Here is a 24,880-nt window from a genome sequence, read left to right as displayed (position 1 = left end):
CATCCTATTTTCTTTTGTTTATCCTTCTTGGTCTTATCCCTCCTCTAAAGTTTTTTTGCTCCTGATATCTGCCTTCTTTTATCTGTTCTCCCTTTCATCACAACCACCTTCCTTTCTCTCATCCTCCTCCTCTCCAATTCCTTGTTGGGTAAGATAGATTTCTATTACAAATATATATCCATTTTTGAACCAATTTAGATGGGAATGAGATTTGGACATTGCTCAGCCCCTCCATTTTCCCCTCCATCATAAAAGCTCTTCTTTTTTTTGTACCTCTTTGATGTGAGATAATTTCCCCATTCTTCCTCCCCCTTCTCCCTTCCTTGCCTATTCAATTTTTTATATCATCCCAACTTATTTTTTCCATACTTTTCCCCCCATACTTTCTTTTTAAGTAAAATCCTTCTAACTTCCCTAATAATGATAAAGTTCTACATGTGTCATTTTGCCATATATAAAGTTACATAGTTTAACTTCTCTGAATCCTTATTTTTATGCTTCCCTTGGATCAGATTTGAAAGTCAAATTTTCTATTCAATTCTAGTCTTTTCATCAAAAATGCTTGAAAGTCTTCTATTTCATTAAATATCTATTTCCCTCTCTTAGGATTATACTTATTTTGTTGGGTAGGTTATTCTTAATTGTAATTTCAGATCTTTTGACTTCCAGCATGTGATCCTGACTGTGGCTCCATAGTAGTTGAATGGTTTCTTGCTGCTTAAGATACTCTCTCTTGACCTGGGGAGATCTGGAATTTGGCTATAATATTTTGGGAAGTTTTTATTTTAAGATCTCTTTCAAGTAGTGATTGATGGATTCTTTGGATTTTTACCTTACTCTCTGGTAATAGGATATTAGGGGAGTTTTCTTTAATGATTGCTTGAGAGATGATATGTAGGTTCTTTCTTTGATCATGGCTTTCATGTAATCCAATAATTCTTAAATTATTTTATCTGGATCTATTTTCCAGGTTAGTTATTTTTCCAATGAACTAGCTCATATTTTCTGTTATTTTTTTCACTCCTTTGCCTCTTTTCTTTCCTTCCTTCCTTTTTTTCTTTCTTCCTTTTCTCTTTCCTTTCTTTGTTTCTCTTTATTTTCTTCCTTTCTTTTTTGTTTTCTCCTTCCTTCCTTCCTTCTTCCCTTCTTTTCTTTTTCTTCCTTTCTCTCTTTCTTCCTTTTTCTCTTTTTCTTCTCTCTTTCTCTTTTTCTTCCTTTCTCTCTTTTTTCTCTCATAACCCCTACCTCCTATTTTAGAATCAATACTTCACTGCAAGTCATAAGAGGTAAGGACTAGGCAATGGGGGTTATGTGACTTGCCCAGGGTCACAGAGCTGCTTTACTATTTCTTGAGGTCTTACTGAGTCATTAGCTTTCACTTGTTCAATTCTAATTTAATTCTTCAATGAGCTTTTCCCCATTTGGCCTGTTTTTAAGTTGTTATTTTCCTCATTGTTTTTGTGCCTCTTTTACTAAGGTATTATTTTCTCTTAATTTTCTTCCTTTGTTTTAATTTCTTTAATTTCTTTATCTAAATTTTTCTCTACTGCTCTTGATTTCAGAAATAATTTTTTGGCTCTTCTGGGAATTCTTGTTGGGTTCATGTCCAATTCACATTTTCCCCCCTTTGAGGCTTTCCTTATGTATATTGGATTTCATTGTCATCTTCTAAGTTTGAGTCTTGAACTTCCCTGTCACTATAGTAGCCTTTTGTGGTTAGGTCCTTTGTTGTTTGTTCATTTTTTCTTCTCCATTTCTTGATTTTGAACTTTGTGTTAACATTGGGCTCTCTTCCAGGTGTGTGTGTGTGGGCAGAGCCCTGTCTCATTTTTTAGGCTTTTTCACACTGCTATTTTCAGAGCTAATTCTGGGGTTTTGGAAGATTTTAGTCCCTCCAGGGTGGTGTGTTCTGGTGAGAAGTATAGTCATTGCTCTCTTCTTCTGCACTCTTGTCCTTACCCAGGAAAGGCTTCAGATCCTTTGGGATTAATACTGCTTCTCAAGGCCCGTTCTTCCATGGGATCAGAAGTGAAACTTCTGCTTAGGTCCCTCCTCCCTTGGGACTGGAAGTGACAATGTTCCTCTGGATCCCTTGGGGCTGGAAGTGGCACTGCCCCTCAGGGCTTCCACTCCCCTCTTGCCTGAGAGTCATTTCCTGTGCCCTTGAACTATGATCCAGAAGTAGGTATTGGCAACAAAGCTTGTCTACCTCCATCTAGGACTAGTATAGGAGGAACCTATAATTTCTTTCTGACCTAATTTCCAAGCCTCCAAATCATCTCTGGTTTGGGAATTCCTGAATCTGCTGTTGCTTCTGTCACCATATCTGCTTCTATCTTTCAACCACATGGGCTCTGGGCTACTTCCTCCAAGTTATAAAATTTTCTCTATGGCCTGCTATGTTGTCTTAGGATAGAAAAATGTCTCATTCTGACTTTTTGGTTCTGCCACTGCAGAATTCAGTTTGAAAAGTTATTTTAAAGTTTTTGGAGGGGAATATTGGGAGAACCCAGCTGAGTGTGTCTCTATTCCATCTTGGCTCTGTCCCCAGAAGCTGACTGTAGCTATGTATTTTAAAGGAGATGGTACATATACACACATATGCATGTATATGTGACTTTGCTAAAAATTTAAATTGAAATGTTTTTGAACACTTCATTCAATACATTGTTTGCCAAATACATTTCAACATGATTTCATGCCAGAAGAAGAAAACATATAAAAGTTGGGTACTTTGCTAAGCATATGTAGTGAATCAGAGAAGGAAACAAAAACAGAATGCAGTTGTTGACCAAATAGTATGTATTCAGTGTGGATCCAAATTAGCACACCATAACTGGCTGGCTCTGACATCACTGATGTAAAGTAGATGGAAACTCTAACTAGTAATGGTTAGATAATGGTCAGTAGATAGAAAACCATCTATTGAATTGGCAAAAAGTTTGGAAATAGGACTAAAAATCTGGGTAATGAGGGGAAAATGTTTCTTTAAATTGTAGTAATTAATTGTATGAATGGAAATAATTTTATTAAATCAAAGGAAGTTCCCCCCCCCCATTTTTTGTTCTGCATGTCATCTCTCTGTTCATTCAACCCCTCTTTAGAAAGACCTTGACATCCCTCTCTAATATAAATGAATATACAGCATAGGAATTGTTCTAGATCAGGGATATTTAATTTTTTTGTGTGTTACGGACCCCACTGGCAGTCAGGTGAAAACTAAGGATCTCTTAGAATAATTTTTAAGTGCATGAAATAAAACAGATAGGATTAGGAAGGAAAATAATTATATTGAAATCACTATCAAGAGATTTTTAAAAAGTAGTTCAGAGACCTTAGATAAAGATTACCTTTTATAGATAGTCCCTTCTATCTCTAACATCCTAGATCAATGATGGAGAATCTATGGCATGGGTGCCAATGATGGCATGCAGGGGACTCTCTGTGGGCACATGGCCATCCTCCCACACCCAGAGTTAATTACTAGAAAGGCAGAGGGACTTGAGCAAAGCTGCCCCCCTCCTTCTCTCTACCATACCTGAGGACATTTTCTCACATCCCCCCAGCCACTTCCTGCCCAGCAGCTCAATAGGAGCTCACTGGGGATAAGATGGGAAACTCACAGGCAGCAGAGCTTGAAGGGAGCAGCTCACTTGAACTATTCCTTTCCCCCTCTTTACCTGTGTTGAGGACATTCCTCACTTCACCTGCTCCTTCACCCAGAAGTCCAATGGGAATGCTTTCTCTGTCTCCTGTGTTGGGTAAAGGGGGGATCAGGGTGTACCCAGCACTCAGTGTGGGGGAGAGGTATGGCACTCAGTCTGGGGGATGGGATGGAGGTAGGGCACTCAGTTTCCAAAAGGTTCATCAGCACTGTCCTTGATCCTATGGTCCAACAACATTATTCTATATTACATTGTCTAACAGTCTATTATAACGTAAGTCCTTTCTGGATATAATGTTATACAGTTCTAAGAACCTGTGAATTCAGTGGCATTTCTTTCCCATAGGTCTATTTTGCAAATAATACATATTTGCAAGGGAAGCTTTTTGTAATTATAGTTTAAGCATTCAGATCGTCAAGATCCCTCTGCTGAGCAGTTTACATTCTTTGTGGACGATACTTTGTCACTATTTTTTTTCTCTAAACTCTGGCAGTCTTAGGAATCAAGATTTGTGACATAGACAAGAATGCCTTAGAGAGGAATGCCAAATAGTAGACAAAGAAACTCATGAGCAGCAATGTCTTTAAGCAAAGTTTAGAGTTGAGAGTATACCCATTTGGCATATTACTACTTACCTCACAGGGTTGTGATGGAGAAAGTGATTTGTAAACATTAAAATACTAAAGAAACAACAGTTATTTTTATCATTACATATCTCACATTTGAAGTACACTTCTCTATGAATATCTATAAGGGTACCTTAGGTTGTCTTCAGAATATCAAGCAGTTTCAGTCAAAATCTTCAACCATAATGTGGTCTGCTGCACATAGCATGCAGATTTTTCTACATTGTGCCCCCTAAGCAGTGCTATCTCTTAATCACTCTCTCAAAAATCCAGAAGTTAGAAAATCCTTGAAAATCTAATTATTGTCTAATAATTGTAATAACAACAATGATGGATTATGCATATTTATTTATATATTGCTTTATAAAATTATCATATTATAGGATCATACTCAGAGATAGGAGGGATCTGAAGACATCAACTAGTCCAAACTTCCTGTCACTCCATTCCCTGACTCTCTCATTTTACTTTAAGCCTAGAGAGGTTGTACAAGGCCATCTAGACCCAAAGCAGCAGAGCTGACTCAGGGCTTCTGGTTCCAAATCCAGTATGCTATCAACACACACTTTAATCCTCACAATAGCTTTGTAAATTATGGAGAATAATTCTTAACACCTCCATTTCATAAAAGAGAGAGAATATCAGAAAGATGATGTTCCTCAATATTTTACAACTATTAAATGGATTCAGGATTCCAAAACAGCTCTTTTGACTGACTCAATGTTTGCTCTCTGGGCACACTGTTTCTTAACAAGAGAACAGAGATTCTCCTCAAAGAGATGTGACACAATGGGAAATGTATCCATTGTATGCAATGTTCATGTGAGAAATACATCAGCACTAATAATTAGATGTGTTTATTTGATGACGGGTAGTTACGGACTTTGAATCCCTAGTTTATTTAATAATGTCCTCACCTGGATTTTTTAGTTTGACTGGAAATTAAAATCCCATCACATCCATTACAATTACATTGGTATACCAAAGGGTATATAGGATTACATATTATTAAATTTCATCAGGATGCAAAGTACTTATTAGTATTCTAACATAGAATAAGTGAGAATATTGTTAAATGACGTTATATTCTCCAAGTGGTTTTATGCATGTTTTTAAAATATGTCCTTCTCATAACCTAGATGCTATTCAATTATCTTTGTCTCCCCAGGCAAATTTATTTTTATTCAAACAGGTATCAAAACATTAGGGGCCTATTCAGATATCAGTATTGATACTTAGGTATCAATATTTAGGACTAATTGAATTCTGGGTTGCTATGAAGAAGAAACCATACATTCTAGATGTAATGATGTTTGTAATCCCCATTACTGGGAAGGAAAGTCTGGCAGATTTGAGCTCAAGCCTGGCACAAATATAATGAGTCCCAAGAGCAGTGAGCCATCAGACTATCTAAGAAAGGGCAAATTGGTCTACATTGGAAATAGAAGAGGTCCAAAAGCTCTCATGCCAATCGGTGGTAAGGCAAGGCTGTGAGTGAGCACTGAGCCTTAGTGAGACAGAGAACATATCATTAGGACTTCAAAACTATATTGGGGGTGGGGGGAGTTGGGTGGCTCAGTGGATTGAGAGCCAGGCCTAGAGATGGGAGGTCCCAGGTTCAAATCTGGCCTCAGAAACTTTCTAGCTGTGTGACCCTAGGGCAAGTCACTTGACCCATGCATTGCCTAGCCCTTACCACTCTTTTGCCTTGGAACCAATACAGAGTATTGATTCCAAGACGGAAGGTAAGGGTTTAAAAGAAAAAAACAAAACTATATTGTGATACGTTGGAAGTTAGATAAATATATAATGGTTTTAATATGAGGCTTAGGATCATAGAATTATAGCATCTTAAGGTTGAAGAACTTATAAAAATAGAATGTTAGAGCTGAAAGAGTTCATATAGCATAATTATTAGCACATAGGGCAAGAGAGCTAGAACACAATATTAGAACACAAAAAGAAGTTGGAAAGAAACTTAGAATATATATGTTTAAGATACTTTAGAAATATTATATAAGAACACAGAATCTAGAATGTTGGAGGCATTCCCAGAGACCATCTATGGAGGTCTAACTCTTATTTGAAGCATGAATGTATATCCCCGACAAGTGGTAAACCAGACTCCATTTGAAGATTTACAGTGAGAGAAAGGGAGCTCACTGTCTCATGAGGCAGTCCATTAAATTGGGCATTACTGATTACATCATTGGACACATATGGAAAAATTATGGGTAGGAAAATTGAATCCTTTAGATAAGAAAACTTAATTAGAAACAATTTTCTCTCAACATATTCTTTTTTGTTTTTGAAACCGTTACCTTCTGTGTTGGAATCAAGACTGTGTATTAGTTCTAAGGCAGAAGAGCAGTAAGAGCTGGCAATGGGGGTTAATTAACTTGCCCAGGGTCACATAACTAGAAGTGTCTAAGGCCAGATTTGAACCCAGGACCTCCCATCTCTAGGCCTGGCTCCCAATCCACTGAGTCACCTAGCTGCCCCCTCAACATATTCTTGAAGTTATTCCTTAAAGCAAATGGTCATAAAGGAAAATACTTACTACATGTTCATTGTTATCTTTCTCTGTTCAGATGTTTTTTATATCATTTGAAGAAATTATTGAATGGACAGAAGTCAGGAGATCTGGATTCCAATTCTAGTGTTGCCTGCCATTTCCTAACCCTATTATATAAAAGTTACTTTACCCTTTTAAGGCTTAATTTCATCATCTGTCAAATGGAGATAACGTTTGCCCTGCTTAATATTCCCCACAGGATTGTGATAAGAATTAAATGAAATAATGGACATGAAAGTACTTTGAAAACCAACAAGTTCTATGTGAACACATTATTATTAGTATTCTGATCTGACCCCTGAGATTCTGAATATGAGACAATGGCTTTTGGTTGACACTAACAAAAGGCAGGCATTCTAGTGACAGACACCGAGGCAAAAGGGAAAGATAGTGAATATAGTACTGGCTTTGGAGTCAGGAAGACAGAAAGTTTAAATCCTGCCTTAAACATTGATTGGCTATGCAACTTTGGGCAAATCATTTAACTTTTCTGGGTCTTAGTTTCCTCATCCATAAAATGAGGGGATTGGTCTTATGGCCTCTAAGATCCCTTCCAACATTAAATCTATGATCCTTTGATCTTTGGGTTAGCAGAGCTAGGATCTAGTTCTAATTTGGCCGCTAACTCTACTTATTACCTTGGGCGGTCACTTCTCTTTTCTTAGGCTCAGCATTCTTATCTATAAAATAAAGGGGTTTGTTAGACTAAATGATTTAAGTTCCAATATTCTATGAATTTTCTATGTTCTAAGAACTCTTTGAGTTCCAACATTCCATGACCTAACTCTATATTCCATGACTGTAAATTACTTGAGAGAAGGGACTATCTTTTACAGCCTTTTTTAAAAAAAAAATATCTCCAGCATTTAGCACAGTGCCTGGCACATAGTAGGCACTTAATACTATGTACCTTTCCAGCTCTAGCAATATTCTATTCCTAAGCTTCACCATTACTCGTTTTCAGGGAACATAAGAACCAGATTCCCACCACTACCAATAACTCCTTTGTCTTCTATGTCAGAGCAGTCAAGTGTTTTTTTTTTCTTCATTTCATTACTGTGGGAATACAAAACAGTTGAAGTTTATATTAGCCTACTGGCCACAGAATCAGTTGTACTTAAGAAAGTGGCCCTAACTTTGCCCCAAGATAGCTTTTCATGCTTTTTGGTCTCATTTGACACCAGTTGCAAATATCGGAAACAAAGTCTCTCTTTTGTCATCTAAACTGTAGATAATAACTTGGCTGGCTCCCAAGTGATGTCTTTCAATGATTGTCTCAGGGCTTCATTACTAGGCTTCTCAATAAAGTAAGGCTTGCTGGATTTAAAAGTCTAGAGCTCAACCCAGGCTAGAATCTTGGTTGTAACGTTTACTATTTGTGTGACTGTCAATGAGTTACTCTACCTCTCTTGTCCTAAGTTTCCTTATCTGTAGGATGGGAAGGATCTTTGTACTTCCCCTGTGTACCTCACAGGAGTGTTGTAAGGAGAGGAAAATTTATAGCCCATGATTTTGCTTGTTAGAATGTGCTAAAAATAAATACTTTCTTCATTTTCTTATCTTGGTCAGCAAAAGTGAAAATACACCAGCAGACCCCAAAAAAGCTCACCAGGGGAAAACATCTCCTGGTCAGTTCTAAGCTAGGGCTCCTTCTACAGAGCAATTTAAGATGCAACCAGAACTTGAAAAGCTAATCCCGAATGAACAATGGACCAGATGGTAATGTTAGTGGGAAGCAATAAACATGATAAATAGCTTCCTACTGCAGCTCCTGATCAATTTCAATATTTAATAATTCTACTCTGCCCTCCTCCCCCTCCTCCTGGCCTTTCCCTATTCAGAATCCTGCTACCGTCTGTATTTGGCTCTGAAACCAAACACTTCTTTGGCTTTTATGAAAGCATCAGCAGAAATTTTAGTGTGTGATTGTGACACAAGAGCTCTAAGTCCTCAAGTGATAATTAATCAGGATACTTACCCTGAAGGAGCTGGATCTCAAGTCTCTCTCCCCCACTGCTAATGCAAAGATGGTAAGCTAGTTGCCAACTGCAGCCCTATGATAGAGGCTCTCACCTTGTAGAGCCATTGAATTGTCTTATTCAGTGAATTTGCTCTTGTTTCAAAAGCAAAAAAAAGTGGGGGGGTAGGGATGAATTGGTAATAGCTTTTACTCTAGGGCCAAGGATCAGGGTTAGCAACTGAATTATTTTTTAAACCTTTCATTTGGTTCTAGAATTGATTCTAAAGTAGAAGAGTGATAAGGGCTAGGCAATGGTTAAGTGATTTGCCCAAGGTCACACAGCTAGAAAGTGTCTGAGACCAAATTCAAACCCAGGACCTCCCATCTCTAGGCCCGGCTCTCAAAACACTCAGCTATCTGGCTCATAATGCCACCATTAGCAAATGAATTTCCAACCATATTTATTGTTAAAAGCCAAAGCTACCAGCTCCCCTATCACTGGGCACAGTAATGTTAGTGGTGATAGTTAGAAGGGGAGAACAGCAATGAAGGGTAGGCATGAACATGAGACAATTACTAAAAAAGAATTTTATGGGATGCTTGTGTTAATAACCAAAATGTGATGTGAAGGCATTTGCTATGTTCCCACCAAGAGATTTCCTCCCGTTGGTAGAAGAGATGGGAATAAAAACAAAGAGTTGGCTATAGTCAGGATGACAGTTCCATTGTTTTCACTCTGAAACATCATGGGAAATGTTAACTGTCTTTGCTCAGAGGTAAAGGTTAGGCCTGTAAAGGAAATTTTCAATACGACATTTCCTGGCTCTTATTCAGCCCATGTGGAAATATTTAGACATGGTCTGAGATTGTTACAAAATGGACTTCATTAAGGTCTTAGTACTAACAATGGTGGCTAAAACTCCTAAGTGCCCCTGAATTTATAGCACAAAGGTGACCACTAACTCTTGCCTGTGTATAGGATGTGTTCTCCTGGCAATGTAAGGGGTACAAAGAATCCAGCAGGGTCTCTACTTCTTGAAGGTCATTTTTTGCATCATGAAAGTTAAGACTTCCACCCTACTGTCCTTTTTTAGAAATAGAAATGAATGACAGAACTCCCATTAGAGACTACTTCCCCCCTTTAACTTTGGTAGAGTTCCTGCCCCCTTTCCAAAGTACTAGTAAGAATATCTAGAAAGGAGAAAGCTCCCTTATTATTTCAGTCTATGAAAGAGAATCTTAAAAAGTGGATTACCTGATTCCTTCTGTTCGAGGCCCATGGAGTTCCACCTTCTTGTTATGTCAATATACAGAATATCTACAGATGCCATTGAGAAGGTGCTGCTACTGAGTTTGCAGTTCCTGTGTAGATATTTAAGAGATATGTTATTATAGGAGTGATCCCCCAAAATGGCAGTAATAAGCTGAAAAGCAGCCATCATCTTCAACATCGACAATATCATTGACACCATCATCATTATAAATGTTATCATTATCCCAAGCAATATTACCATCCCCACCATTGTCCTCATAACCATCATCTTCATCACCAGTACCATGACTACCATCAATATCATTGCCATTATCATTTTGAAAATAAATGTCCTTCATCATCAACTATCATCATCATCATCTTCTCCCAAAGTTCTCTTCTAATGACATATCATGGTATTAAGGTGACCTTGGTTTCTTGAAGGTGATGCCAATATACTATAATGTCCAATACATTCTGCAGAGGCTGTACAGGACTTGAATACAGACTCAAGGACTGGACTAAGTGTGTATATATTTACCATCAGAAAGATGGACAGCAGGGTGGCACTTTTTCAGGCACAGAAGATAATGCAATTAATCATGACGTGGACAAGTTGAAACCAGTAGGGGTAGAAAGAGGGGATTTGTGGGTCTTTTGAAGTACTTAAATAATAATGATCATAGTTTACATGTTTATGTGTTTTAGAGTTTTAAAAAAACCCTTTTCTTACAATAGCTCTGAAGATAAAATCATGAAAAAGCTTCATTTGGAAGATGCTTTCCATTTCCACATCTATTATCTCTTTGGAATCTCCTGATAGGCTTATGAGGGAGGGAGGCAGAGCATGAACTATTGTTCCTATTTAACCAATTGTGAATCTAAGGATCAAAGACAAGAAATGACTTCCTTAAGGTCACAGAAGTAGGAAGTAGAAGAGCTAGGGCTCAACCTCTCTGCTTCTGATTATGATTCCAGTGATCTTTGCATTAAAAAAAAAAACAAACAAAAAAACCTGAGTCTAGTTCAGACTTTGCCGTACTAGCTGTGTGACCTTGAGAATTTGATTTTTTCTTTCTGTGGTTCAGTTTACTCTTTGTAAAAGGTAGGACTAGATAAGGTGATCTAGAAGAGTCCTTTGGTTTCTGTGAGATTTCTATAGATTTTTAAAAATACCACATAGCCTTTTATACATGTGAGTTTTATATATCTGATGATGGGGTGGTGGATTGGTTAATTCATTCATTCATAAAAAAATATTTATTGAGTTCTTTTTCTGTGCTTAAGACTGTTGGGTTTTGGATCTTACAGGTTAGTAGAGGGGATAAGAGAAAATACAGATAACTATAACTATAATATACAATATTGCATGACAACTACATCATAGAAATGTAAAGCAAAGTATTATGTATAATACCTACCAAACAAGATTATTGTGATGGACAAACACATCACATATATATATATACATATATATATATACACATACACATACACACTTATGTATGTCTATATACACATATATATCATATGTGCATATGTATGTTTTGCAAACCTCAAGTCATTATATAAATATAAGCTGTAATTACTAACATCTTGTGGGAGGAGGGAATCAGAAAGAGAAGGCTTCCTAGAGGTGGCAATTAAATGTTACAATCATGTAAGCATATACTGTCAACTGTCTAAACTTTAACATTGAAGCCAGAGAATGTTCTATGCCTGAAGATAAAAGTTAAATAAGGATAAATTTCTACCATTCTCAGTTAGTGATCCTTTTCACTAACAGATGTGTTTGTGAAGATGTTGATTGATTTAACCAATTTATCTTGGTGATGATGTCTGTTTGTCCTTATATATGTGTCCACATCATTGCAGTGTCTTAAGACTATTAAGGTCTCAGAGGAATAACATTCCATTTCAACAGATGTGCCCATGTCTTCACTGTTCATCTGCCTTGGCTTCTATACTGATTAGTCTCGGGAAAGCAGAAGAAAAGACAAATCCCAAAGCTCAAGGCATAGAACACTCCCTGGCTCCAATGTTAAAGTTGAGGCAGCTGATGGTATATGCTTGGATGATCAAATGATAACAGTGTATCATTTGCATAGACTGAAGACATTATTGCTGTCCAAAAGCAATTTCAGGTTTAAAATGCTCTGCAGATGAGTCCCAAGAGCCAATTTTACATACAGGAGTGTTCAAGGCTTTTGAGTTTCTCCAATCTTTCAATCTGTCATCTAAGGATTTTTATATAAGCAAGAAAACTTGCTATATTCCCCTAAACATTCAGCAGCAAACTCAGTCCATACCCTTTTATTCTCCTCCTGAAATGATGGAGAGGTTCTTAGAGATGATTATTGTTATAGAGTCGACCTTATAAAAGCTATTTGAAAAGAACCTGAATAGCCAAATGGCCTTAAGGACTCAAGGGCACACATGGGTTCAGTGACCTCCCAAGCTCTAAATCTGTACTACCTGCCAGATATCACATTTTGTGGTCTCAGTTTTCTCATCTGTAAAATGAAGAGATAAAATAAGTGGTACCCAAGGTGATATTGCTGCTTCTAGCTCCTATGTCTTAGGAGTCCCTCAAGTTTAACATTCTAAAACCAAACTCTTCATCTTCTCCTCTAAATTTGTACTTAACAGTGCCTGGCACTTAACAGTATTTAATAAATGCTTTGATTTGATCTCACTGCTTTAGTTCTATTAATGATACTGATGTTTTCCCAACCAACTAGGCTCCTCCTTCATTCTCTCTCCACTTCTGAGGCACAATCTATTACTGAGTCCTGTTATTTCATCCTTTGTACCCTGTTCATTGTTTGCCTATTTTAAAAACTCTTCTCTCATAATCAATATTAAGTATTGGTTCTAAGGCAGAAAGGCAGTAAGGGCTAGGCAAGTGGAGTTAAGTGACTTGCCCAGGGTCACACATCTAGGAAGTGTCTCAGGTCATATTTGAACCCAGGTCCTCTCAACTCCAGGCCTGGTGCTCTATCCGTTATGCTACCTAGCTACCTCATCTCTCCCCTTTCCTTCACAACAGTGATACTTCCTGATTGTGTGTGCCTTCATCATTGGCTATCCTCCAGTTGGGATGCTTTCCATCTTCATCTCTGCCTCTTGACTTCCTTCTGAATTTGACTCATATTCCACTTCCTGCAAGAGACCTTTCCTGGTCTCTTTCCTTCTCCCCCATGTCCACTCCACTGTAGTACCTTCCCTCTAAGATTACCTCCCCTTTGCCCTATCTATATCTTGGCTGTACATAGTTGTTTGTATGTTGGCCCCCTCATCCCTACCCCTCCTAGAATGTGAATTTCTTCAGGGCAGGCACTATTTTTGCCTTTCTTTATACCCTAAACACTTGGCACAGTGTCTCACACACAGAGTAAACACAACAAATGCTTGTTGAATGACTAACTTCCTAAAGCAAAAGTCTGATCTGCACAGTAACTCCCTTGCTCAAAAACCTTCAGTGGCTCTCTACTGTCTATTGAATAAAGTCCAAAAAAAATCAGCCTGGTATTCAAGACCTTGGCACAATCCTAACTTTTCAGATCTATCTCATATTATTGGTCTTCCCTCATGTATATGAATACATCACAGACAAGCTGAACAAGTCACTGTACTAAGAACATCCCTTGCCACTGTGCATATGTTCAACTCATTCCCTACACCTGGAATGTCTTGCTCTGCTATGCTCATTCATCTCTCTCTCTCTCAGTTGAAATCATATGCATTCCTCAAGGGCAAGCTTTAATGTTATCTCCCCAAAGAACCCCACCTTGATTCTCCTAGTCAGAAATATCTTCTTGTATATCTCATGGCACTTTGTTTATAACTTTTTAGTTTTAGGGTCAAATAATGCTTCCTATATTATAACCATAGCAGTCTTGGGGAGCCTACCCCAAAGTGGCAGACTTCTTTAGATTTTGGCATTCTACTGGTTTTGGTACACTATTTTCACAAAACATTAAAAAGAACCAGAGGAAGGCCTCCAGGGCATGGAAGAGATTTCACATGGGGGATCCAATGAAAGACATGGATATAAACTGCACTAGATAAGAGTATGAAGTATTTGATTTACAGTGGTAGAGGGGGCGTGCCAAAGACACTGAGATCACCGGCCTAAGGAAATACCAAATTGTCATTATTTAGGGTAACTGTGTACGGATATTTAAATAACATTGCTTAATCAGTTCTTTCCCAAGCAGCGATTGAACATATAACACTGACTACTTCCCAGGGAGAGCCTTCAAAGCATGTCAGCATCTTCTTACTAGGCCTTAGCCAAAATGTGGCAGGATTCATTGACAGTTCAGACTTTGAGGTCTTGTTGCTTAAATAGCTGACTCCATATTTTTCTTGTTCTAGTCTTCCCAAAGGCATTACAGTGATTCTGATTGCAAATTTTCAACATCATTAGTGATGATTCTGTATTTTATTTAATTATCATATCAATGTTCTCGGTACTGACTGCCAGCCAAGCTGATGTGAGTTTTGCCTAGCCTGCTCTTTGGGTTAATGGAGTATAAAAAGGAAAGTCTAACTGACCACTGGTATAAAGTCACTTTTTCTGACAGGTGGAAAATAGAAGTGTCAAACCCGCAGCAGGAGCAATAATTTACCAAAGAGAATTCTCCACTTATTCTGTGTCCATTATAACAAATCCCTTCCATTGACACAAAACAAGTAGAGGAGATGGTAACATTTGTTACAGAGGCAACAATTATGAGTGAAAAGATAGAGAACTGGGAATCAGGATATCTGAGTCATAGTCCCAGCTGGGCTGCCAAATTTAGCTGATCTTGGAAAATTCACTTTTCTGGCTTCTATTGCCTTATTTTCAAATTTCTTATTTCTATTTCTTATTTGTAAAAGGAGGGAATGGGCTCAATCAGGAGTTATTAACCTGAAGTCCAAGAATATTTAAGAAAATATTTTTATTATTATTTTTCAATATAATTGGTTCTGTGATCCTAAATACTTTTATTTTAGAAATTTAAAAAAACACAATTCTGAGAGGGGTGTCATACACTTCATCAGATTTTAAAGGGGTCCATGACATGCAAAGTTAAGAACTCCTTTATCAGATGATCTCTAGGTTCCTTTACCAATGTTAAATGTAATAGCTGGCATTCACATAATGCTTTAAGGTTTACAAGCACAATATTTCTTTTTATAACTTTTAATCTTCATAATAACTTTATGAGGTTGGTAGTATTATTCTCCCCACTTTGTAGATATGAGAGGCTCTGAATGGTCACAGAACTTGCCCACAGTCTCATGAACCTATGTCAGAAGATCACAAGAATAAGTTCTAGAAGGAATCTTGGAAGTTATCTATTCTACCCCCTTATTTTGCAATTATGGAAATTAAGCCCAAAAGAGGCCAAATGACTTGCCTAAGGGTTTTCTTTGGGTCTCAATTTTCTCATCTATAAAATGAGGCAGTAGGATTATATTTCTAGGCTACTCAAAGTTCTAAACTTTATGGTCTTAAAAACATTCTGTGATATTCAGATCCTTTGAAAACTGATGAAACATATATGATATGCATATGATGATGACAGCTCTCTATTAAAGTAGAATACGTAATCAGCCAGAACAGTTAACCCAGTAGGCAAATAATTAACCATATTAGAAAAAAAAATGTAGGGGTCACTTCTGGCTTAAATCATGGGTCATAATAAAAAATCAGGTGAAGGGTTTTTGTCATTTCTGATCGTGGCTGGCAATGTCACATTTTGTCACTATTCTGTCTTTTTAACCTTATCTAATATCATTCCCTTTCTTTTATGTGCTGTACTTTAATAACCAAATTACACTGCTCTCTCTTGCCGCCCAACTTGGTCCCAAATCCGAGCCTTTTACTCAAGCAATTTCCTATGCTAGGTATACTCTCCCTTGCCTCTACTAGACCTATTCATATAACACACATTCTTTAAGGCCAAATTAAAATGTCATCTCTGCCAGAAAGCCTTCCTCAATATTCCCAAGTTAGGAATGATCCATCTTTCCTCTGGCCACATAAAGTACTTGGTTTACACATTTCTCATGCACTGATCATCTTAGCCCAGACACTCACTTCTTGTACAACGACCTTATTCTGAGTCCCAAACTTCCCATATGTAAAATGAGGATAATTAGCTTTGCACTACATCTACCTCAAGAGTATTTTGGAGAGGAAAGAGCTTTAAAACTATAAAAATGTGAATTATTATTGCAGTTATTTGTGCATGTGTTATACTTTAGAGATTTCCAGGAAGGGAGGGCTTGTCTTATTTAATTTTTGCATCTCCTCCAGTGCCAAGTTCTGCACACAGTAGGAACTTCATAAATGTTTGTTGAAGTTCTTTTTTGGGCCTATGAAAAAACCTTTGGGACTAATATAGATTTTTAACTTAGGAAGTAATTCATGCAGAGAACTTGCTGGCAAGGGAACTATATTCAGTATAGCACTGAATTATGATAAGAAGAATGTAGGAATCACATGCAAGTAGATGAAAAGCTTTCCTGTTTCTGAACCTCTCCTGCATACTAGTAGACATTGCCATCTGGCTTTAAAAGACACTCTTCCTGGCAGAACATTTCAATGTTGGTCTGGATGTAGGTACTGATGTTTGCAAGAGAGAATGTTTGTCTGTCCAACATTTCCAAATGGATATCCTATAGGCCCCTCAAACTCAACATAAACAGAAGAGAACTCACTATCTCCCCTACAAAATGCATTACATTTCTAAAACTTTTCCTTTTCTGTTGAGGGTACCACCATCTTACTGGCCATCCAGGTTTGCCATCTCAAAGTTATCTTCAATTCCACACACTCCTTTAGTTCACAAATCCAAGTAGTTGCCAAATCTTGTTGATTTTATCTCCCTAACAATTCTTTTTTTTTCTTTTTCTTTCTTTTTTTTTTCTTAGAGACCCTTACATTCTGTCTTAGAATAGATACCAGGTATTTGTTCCAAGGCAGAGGAGTGGTAAGGGCTAGGCAATTAGAGTTGAGTGGTTTGCCCAGATTCACACAGCAAGAAAATATCTGAGTCCATATTTGAACCCAGGACCTCCTGCTTCCAGGTCAATTCTCTGTCCACTGAGCCACCTTGCTGCTCCTTCCTTAATATTTCTTGTATGCATGCCTTCTCTTCATTCACATGCCCACCCACTCTTTTTGGATTCTCATACTCTCTAACCTGGATTATTTCAAGTATTCCTGTTGTTCTTCCTGCCTCAGGTTTCTCTCCTCTCTACCATCCTTCGTACAGCTGCCAAGGTGATTTTCTTAAAGGACAAATCTGACCATGGAATTTACCTACTTAAAAAACTCTAATGGCTCCTTTAGGACCATTTTCAAACTTCTCTGTTTGGCATTTAAAGCCATTCACAAGGTGATGTCAACCTAACTTTTAGTCTAATCATACCCTCCTTCCCCACACTTCACATACTCTACAGTTCAGGCAAATACTTCTTCTTTTTCTTTTGGCTTCTCACATATAACATGCTATTTGTCATCCACTTGTCTTTGTTAAAAAGATTATATGCTCATGCCTGGGATGTATTTTCTACCCTCATCTCTACCTCTCTTAGTCATTGATATCTCCTCAGAGCTCAGCTCAAGCCTTACCTTCTCCATGAGGCCTTTCTCAATTCCCCAGCTTGCTAGTTCCTCCCTACATATTTACTTTATATTTATCTAGTATTTACTTTGTATATAGTAAGATAAGTCTATATCTCTCCTGAAAGAATAGAAGCTCTTTGAGGACAGGGTTGGTTGATTGTTTGTTTTTGTCTTTTGTATCCCCCTAGCATCTAGAAGATAGTAAGTATTTAAATGTTTGCTAACTGGTTGACTGAACATCAGAAAAAGTACTAGATTGGTAGTGAAAAAGCCAGAGAACCAACAAAGACTGCACTATATTTAAAGAAGTGCAAATCACTGCTTCTTTCTAAACTGCAGTTTTTATACTTTAAAAAAAAAAAAAAAGAAGCAGGACTAGCTGACCTCCAAAATTCTTTCCTAAACTAACATTCTATGTTTTAATGCTTTAATTTTCTATGTTCTAAAATCTTGCATTTTAAAGGTCCCTTCCAGTTTTTTTTAATTAAAAAAAAAATTTTTTTTAAACCCTTGTACTTTGGTGTATTGTCTCATAGGTGGAAGATTGGTAAGGGTGGGCAATGGGGGTCAAGTGACTTGCCCAGGGTCACACAGCTGGGAAGTGGCTGAGGCCGGGTTTCCCTTCCAGTTTTAACATTTTATCTTTCAAAATTCTACGTGAGTCCAACTGGCAAAGCTGGAGGGAAGGAAATTATTCCATATGATATGTGTAATAAAATCTAAAGTTGCTATTGTTTTTTAGAGATAAACGAGTAGTACACTACAATCTCCTTGCAAAGGCAATGAAAAGTACAGGTAGGATAGATAAATGGGTATTAGTCATCTTTTCTTTTCAATACTAAGGGGCTAGGTAGGGTGAAAAGCTGATAATAGCATGGATTAGAGGCATTTGGTTTCTGCAGTGGATAGAAATGCAGGGCCTGGAGTCAGGAAGACCCAAGTTCAAATACAACCTTACTAGTTTTGTGTCCCTGGGTAAGACATTTAACTTCTGATTGCCTTAATCCATTGGAAAAGGAAATGGCAAATCACTTAACTATTTTTGTAAAGAAAATCCTATGAAAAGTGTGGTCCAGGGGGGTCTCATAGAGTTGGAACATGACTAAACAATAACAATCCCCATCATGAACTCCACAGATTGCCCCTCAAATTAACAATCTTATTAGAAAGAAGAGGACTAAAATGCATTTTCCCCCTCAAAAGAAGCTGTCAACAACATATTTCTGGATCTGAAAGGAAAAACCAAACCAATTCTGTTCACCCCAGCAGTTTTTAAGAGGGGTGTTTGATAAATGACAGTATGTTCAGCTCTTATATACCTACTGAGAGACAGAAAATATGGCTAATGGAGCTAAGTCTAGACAAGAAAAAGACACTTCATTATTTCTCATTTTATTGGTAGAAAAGAAAAGTATAATATGACCAGACTGACATTAGCATAATTCACTAGTAAAGTTGCTGAGCTATGCAACACATCACAAGAGATGGACATTGAAAATAAATTAAATTGGAATATTTATCTTTTTTGCTATGTCTGTACTTGAGTTGTCAGGAAGGTGGTCCACAGACAGACACAATTTCCTTTCCAGTGATCTGAGGCAGTGTGGTGCACTGGCAAAAGTCCCAAATTTAGAATGAGGAAACCTCGATCCACAGATCAGCTTTGCCAGCTACCGGGCGATAACTCCCTTTCCCTCTATGGATCTCCATTTTCTCAGCTCTAAATATGAGATGGGAAGATGATCTCTTAAGGTTACTTTTCTATCTCTAACATCACATCTTGGCCCAGCATTTAATAGATAAGTGACCATGGGCAAGTCATGGCAGTCACTTAACTACGTGGGCACTGGCAAATTACAGCACTTCAGTCATACCATTAATTTCCTCCTCTGTAAAACTGAGATGATACTTCTATGACAAATATACTTCACTAAGCTGTTGGAAAGAGCAAGTTTGCAAATAGCAAAACACACTGACATTACAAACAATTATCATCTATAAGTAATGACTCTATTCATCTATTGTGTTATTGATAGCTTTTAAGACTAGATGTTCATTGAGGTCTTTTTTTTTATCTCTATGATTCTATGATTTTATCTATCCTATATATTTTTTGTCACTTTCAGGGCACAGTATTTAGTTGGAATCTAAATACCTAAATAAACATTAAGTTTACATTGGAAAAGAATGTAAAACAAGAAGAGAAAAATATAACAAGAGCAACTACTTGTTATTAAATTCCCTAAGTAAATAGTAGAGAAAGGATCTTTAATATTAAAGAGCTGCTGAGATCTCTCAGTGCAATTTGAAAAGAAAATCTATAAAGTTATAAAAAATATGTTCTACATTTTTTTCTTCCCAGATTCTTAATTACTAAAGACTTTTGTAGGGGAAGAAAAGTTCTTTGTTTGAGTCCTTTGGCTGTTGCCATCTATTCCCCACCTGAAGACATCCTTCTTAATTCTACACTTCATGATCATTTCCACTAACAAATGCGTGGCCACAGACTGGAATGATGGCTGCAGGAACTAATAGATTCTTGAGGAACAAAAATCGGTTTTTCATGCAAATAGCTTTAATTATAGAGAACAAAGGAATGAAAAAAATCAGAAAGTATTATGTATGGACATATTTGTAACTACAACCTCAAAACTAGACCCAGGTTGGTTAACATTTTTTGAAATTTGCAGATTCTCAGAGTTGGAGGAGACCTAAAAGGTCATCTAATCCAAGTAGTATCTGAGCAGAAATCCTATCTGCAATATCCCTGAGAAATGATCATCCAGATTCTGCTTGTTAGCCTCCAGTGATAATGAATTCACTCCCTTTAAAGAAAAAAATTCCAATTTGGATAGCTCTAATTGTTAATAAGTTATTTATTACATGGAACCTAAATATGTCTTTCTTGCAGTTTTTCCCCTGTTGGTCCTAGTTTTGCCTTCTGGGAACAAGCAGACTATTTTCCACATAATAGTCCTTCAAATATATTATGTAAATGAATATACAATAAATATTTACTAAGGCCCTTTAATATTGAAATGTCCATCACTATGTTGGGCACTGAGAATAACATGACCAAATACAACAATTTCTTGTCCTGAAAATTAGAGGGCTTGGTGTTGAGATGAGGGGAGAGAAAGATAACATAACATACCCACATGTAAGTATAATACAGGATAACTTGTGAATCTGAAGACAAATCAGGGAAAATAAGTGGAGGAGCTGAGTCTTTGGGGAAAGCAATGATTCTGTGAGGTAGATATAAGGAGTTAGTGGACTCCAGACATGGAGAGTAGACTGTAAAAATAAATTGAGGCAGGAGGCAAAGGGATGACTAGCTAGCAGCCAAATTTAATTAGAATGTAAATCCACAAAAGGAAATGATATGAAATAAACTGAAAAGATTGGTGGAAGCTGATTGTTGGGGTCGGTTCCTTAAATGCCAGACTAAGAGGTTTATATCTTATCATAAAAGCAACAGGGAAATTGCTGAAGGTTTTTGAGTGAAGGAATGACAAAATCAATCCCATCTTCTCCAGAATATGCCCAATATCCTCCACAGAAAGCCATCACAAGATGTCTTATATTCTCACCATCCTGCTAACTTTCTGCCATTTATCTTCTAGTTTCTCAATTTCAGTGCTAAAATGGGATTTCTAAAATGTGGCACTGAAAATAATATTCTACTGCTATATGCCATGCTTGCCATCACTCAGATCACCTATACCTATTCCATATCAGAACCTGGACTCTGACTCTTGAGTCCTTTGGCTCTGTTAGGTCAGCTTTTGCATTATCTTTCTGCTCTCCCTTTTCCAGCTCCCAGTTGCCTTCCCTCATTAGAATGCAAGGTCCTTGAGGGCAGAGACCTCTTGTTTGCTTGTATCCTTGTGTATGTAACATAGCCTCTGTCATTTACCAAAAGCTTAATAAATGCTCAGCTTGACTAGGGCAGAGAATTGTAGGTCTACATTTTTCCTTGTCCTAGGAGTTATATGCTGCCCAATATATTGAAATGTGCATGTGGATATGGGATCTCATCAATTCAAGATTTCCCTCCACTGATACAGACTCCAATTCGTCCATGTTGCATCCAGCTGCATGACTCATTCACCACAGGGACCCACCTACTCCACTGGAAGCCTTTTCTGCTTTTTCCTGGCATCACAAAGATGCTGGTGTTGCATCTTGGATGGCTCCTTGCACTGCTTGCTCTTTCCCATGACCTGCCCATCTTTTCTTCCTCCCATACAATGCCTGGTTGACATCCTTTATTCCTCTCTATTAGTGCAGCCTAAAAATCACATTAGCTTTTTTGGCCATGTTACCTTTCCACTTGTACAGTTCTTTAATCCCTTTTCTGATGACATCTCCTTATGTTCTACCATATAATAAACTTCTCCACTTAAGAGGTTTTCTTTATCTCAGCTTTAACATACTATATTCTAGTATTAAAGGATCAATGATTTAAAACTGGGACAAATGTGATCAAAGTTCTAAATTTTATATTAAAGTAGGGCCAAACAAGTGAAGCCATTTGCCCATGTTTATACAGGTAATAAATAGTAGCAGAGCGAGGATTCAAATCCAGACCCTTCAATTCTAAATTCAATGTTCTCCTCATTATATTGTTCCCCCCCCATGATAACATTCTTTGTTCTAAAGCCCCTTCCAAGTTTAACATTCTATGATCTAAAGTCCTTTTCAGTCCCAATATTCTGCATTTTAACTTTCTAAGACCTGCTCCAGCTCTAACCTTCTCCTTTACTCACTCTCACCTCTTGTGTCTTATAAAAACTGTAACAATAATTATCATAGAATAATTATAATTATTATAGAAATTTATATAGAAGTTTTATATTTGGGAAATCCCTTTACATATATTATCTATTTGGATCCTCATAATAAAACTATGAGGAAGGTGCTATAGGTATTATTCCCATTTTACAGACCAATAGAGGTGCTAAGAGGTTAAATTAGCCGCCCAGACCCATATAGCTAGTGACTGTCAGAATTTGAACTCAGTCTTTCTGAACACCAAGTCTATCAGCCTATCTACTATGCCATATTTTTGAAATAAGGAGTTAAAAAGTCATTAGAATCCATGCCACATGAAGCTTTTATCATGCATGTTCTATATAGAGATCCTCTGCTGATATTCCCAATGTCTCTCTGGGGTTTGGAGGGTACCTTAAGTTGTTGAAGGTTTTGAGGACCTTTCCAATGATAGATTGTGTGCTTGTCATCTAAGACCCACCAAAGGTAAGTCCAGAGAAAATTACTGTAACCAGAGGTTTGACTACATCATGATTATTTTTAATCAAAGCAGCTCATAAAGATTATTTACTAATGGAGGATACAATATTGGTACAGGAGAAATCCAGAGCAATGTGAACATGTGGTCATCTTAAACTCTATATGCTCAATATGGAGCTGAATTTTTGTCTCTAAACTTATCTTTTCTCTATAGAGGGTTTCAATATCTTCCAAGTCACCCAGGTTTACAACTAAAAAATCATCTATGATTTTCAGGGCTCTCCCACTCCATATATCTAATCAGTTGCTAAATCTTGCCAATTCTAATTCCACATCTCTTCCAACTATCCAATACTCTCCAGTCACACCTCTACCACCCTGAGACCCTCTTCATTTGTTATTTGACCTATTATAAAAAAAAAGCTGCCTAGGGGGCAGCTGGGTGGCTCAGTGGATTGAGAGCCAGGATTAGAGATGGGAAGTCCTAGGTTGAAATCTGGCCTCACAGTATTGATTCTAAGATAGAAGGTAAGGGTTTAAAAAAAATTTTTTTTAAGCCTCCTAATGATCTCTCTGCTTCCAGTCTCTCTCTTCTTGCAATTCCCACAGCTGTGTGAAAAGGGAATTTATTTTTTTCACCTTTTCAACTAAGGGTACCTGGCATGAGTTTGAACTCGGGCCAGAAGTGAGGACTGTGTGAGGAAAATCATTGGATAAATTTAGTTGCAAGAGTAGAAGAGTCATAAAAATGGAGCAATGGAGTCAAGAATATCACCAGAATAGGAAGCCAACATGATTTCCCCTGGACTGTCCCTCTGGGTGGTACAGACAAAATGGAAAACCATTCCTGAGATGTCATGTGTTAGTGGGTGGAGATTAGGCTGAATAAATTGAGGCAGGAGGGGAGCTCACCTTCTCTGGATTTCCCTGTTTCCTGGTGACTCCTCTCTTCAGTGTCAGCATGGTAGGGAGTCCAAAATGGCAGCCATAGATTAGAAAGCTAAGTACCTCTGTACCTCTCTCCTATTTTTCTGTCTTCTTCCTCCTACTACTTTAGATTTAATAAAATTATTAATCTACATTCTCTTAAATTTAATTCTTACAGCTGCCACAATTTTTTCCTCAGGTATAGGCATGACTATGTCATATCCTTGTTCAAGCACCCTCAGTGATTTCCCCACTGCTAAGACAACCAAATCCATACTGCTCACACAGCCTGGCCTTTGAGGCCTTGCAACAGACTGGCCCTGTCTTCCCTCTTCTAACTTTACAGTATACTGTAACTTCACTTTATGAACTCTACATTCCAGTCAAACATGATCGCTAGCTTCTTCCCCAATTTGACACTCCATCTTACACTTTCATGTATATTTTCCATACCTAGAATGCTCTTCCTCTTCATCTAAGACTCCTTCGAGGCATAGCCTTACTTTGATGACACCTCCTCTGAGGCTTCAAGTCCCCCGGCTAATAGGGCTCTCATTTTCATTGCATTACACTTATATATGCCTTGATAGTATCCCCAAAATAAAATGTAAGCCTTGTTTCATTCCTGTCTGCAAATCCTCTGCACTTATTAGGCATTTTATTAATGCTTGTACAACTGAACTGAAATCACAGATACATCAAGTGTTGAAGTAAAACATACATTAATGCGTGCATGTATACATATATACATACACACATACATATGCATATGTAAGCTCTTAGAAATGGAAGGAATTAATTCAGCCCATTCACTTGATAGAGAAGAAAACTAATGTTCAGAAAGAAGAATTGACTTGTCTAAGGACATAAAGGAGACAAACTGTGAGGACTGAAGGAGATGATGGGTGTATTATAAATGAAAAAGGACCATTTAAATACCACAATTATTATTATAGGCAAGGAGATAGAGCCTAGACCTGTGATCTCACTGG

General features: G+C 37.5%; 1 protein-coding gene across 1 annotated transcript in view; it reads right to left on the bottom strand.

Annotated features, from left to right (window-relative positions):
- TTLL11 (tubulin tyrosine ligase like 11) overlaps positions 1-24,880 on the bottom strand; it is a 276,026-nt gene that overhangs the window by 25,284 nt on the left and 225,862 nt on the right. The window contains 2 exon segments of the mRNA XM_044664257.1: positions 7,505-7,546; positions 10,082-10,188. Of these exon segments, the coding sequence (XP_044520192.1) occupies positions 7,505-7,546; positions 10,082-10,188 (149 nt within the window).

Source organism: Gracilinanus agilis, chromosome 2 (genome assembly GCF_016433145.1).
Source record: "Gracilinanus agilis isolate LMUSP501 chromosome 2, AgileGrace, whole genome shotgun sequence".
Classification (NCBI taxonomy): Eukaryota; Metazoa; Chordata; class Mammalia; order Didelphimorphia; family Didelphidae; genus Gracilinanus; species Gracilinanus agilis.
The sequence above is the reverse complement of the archived record's forward strand: the minus strand, read 5'-3'. Positions and strand labels throughout refer to the sequence as shown.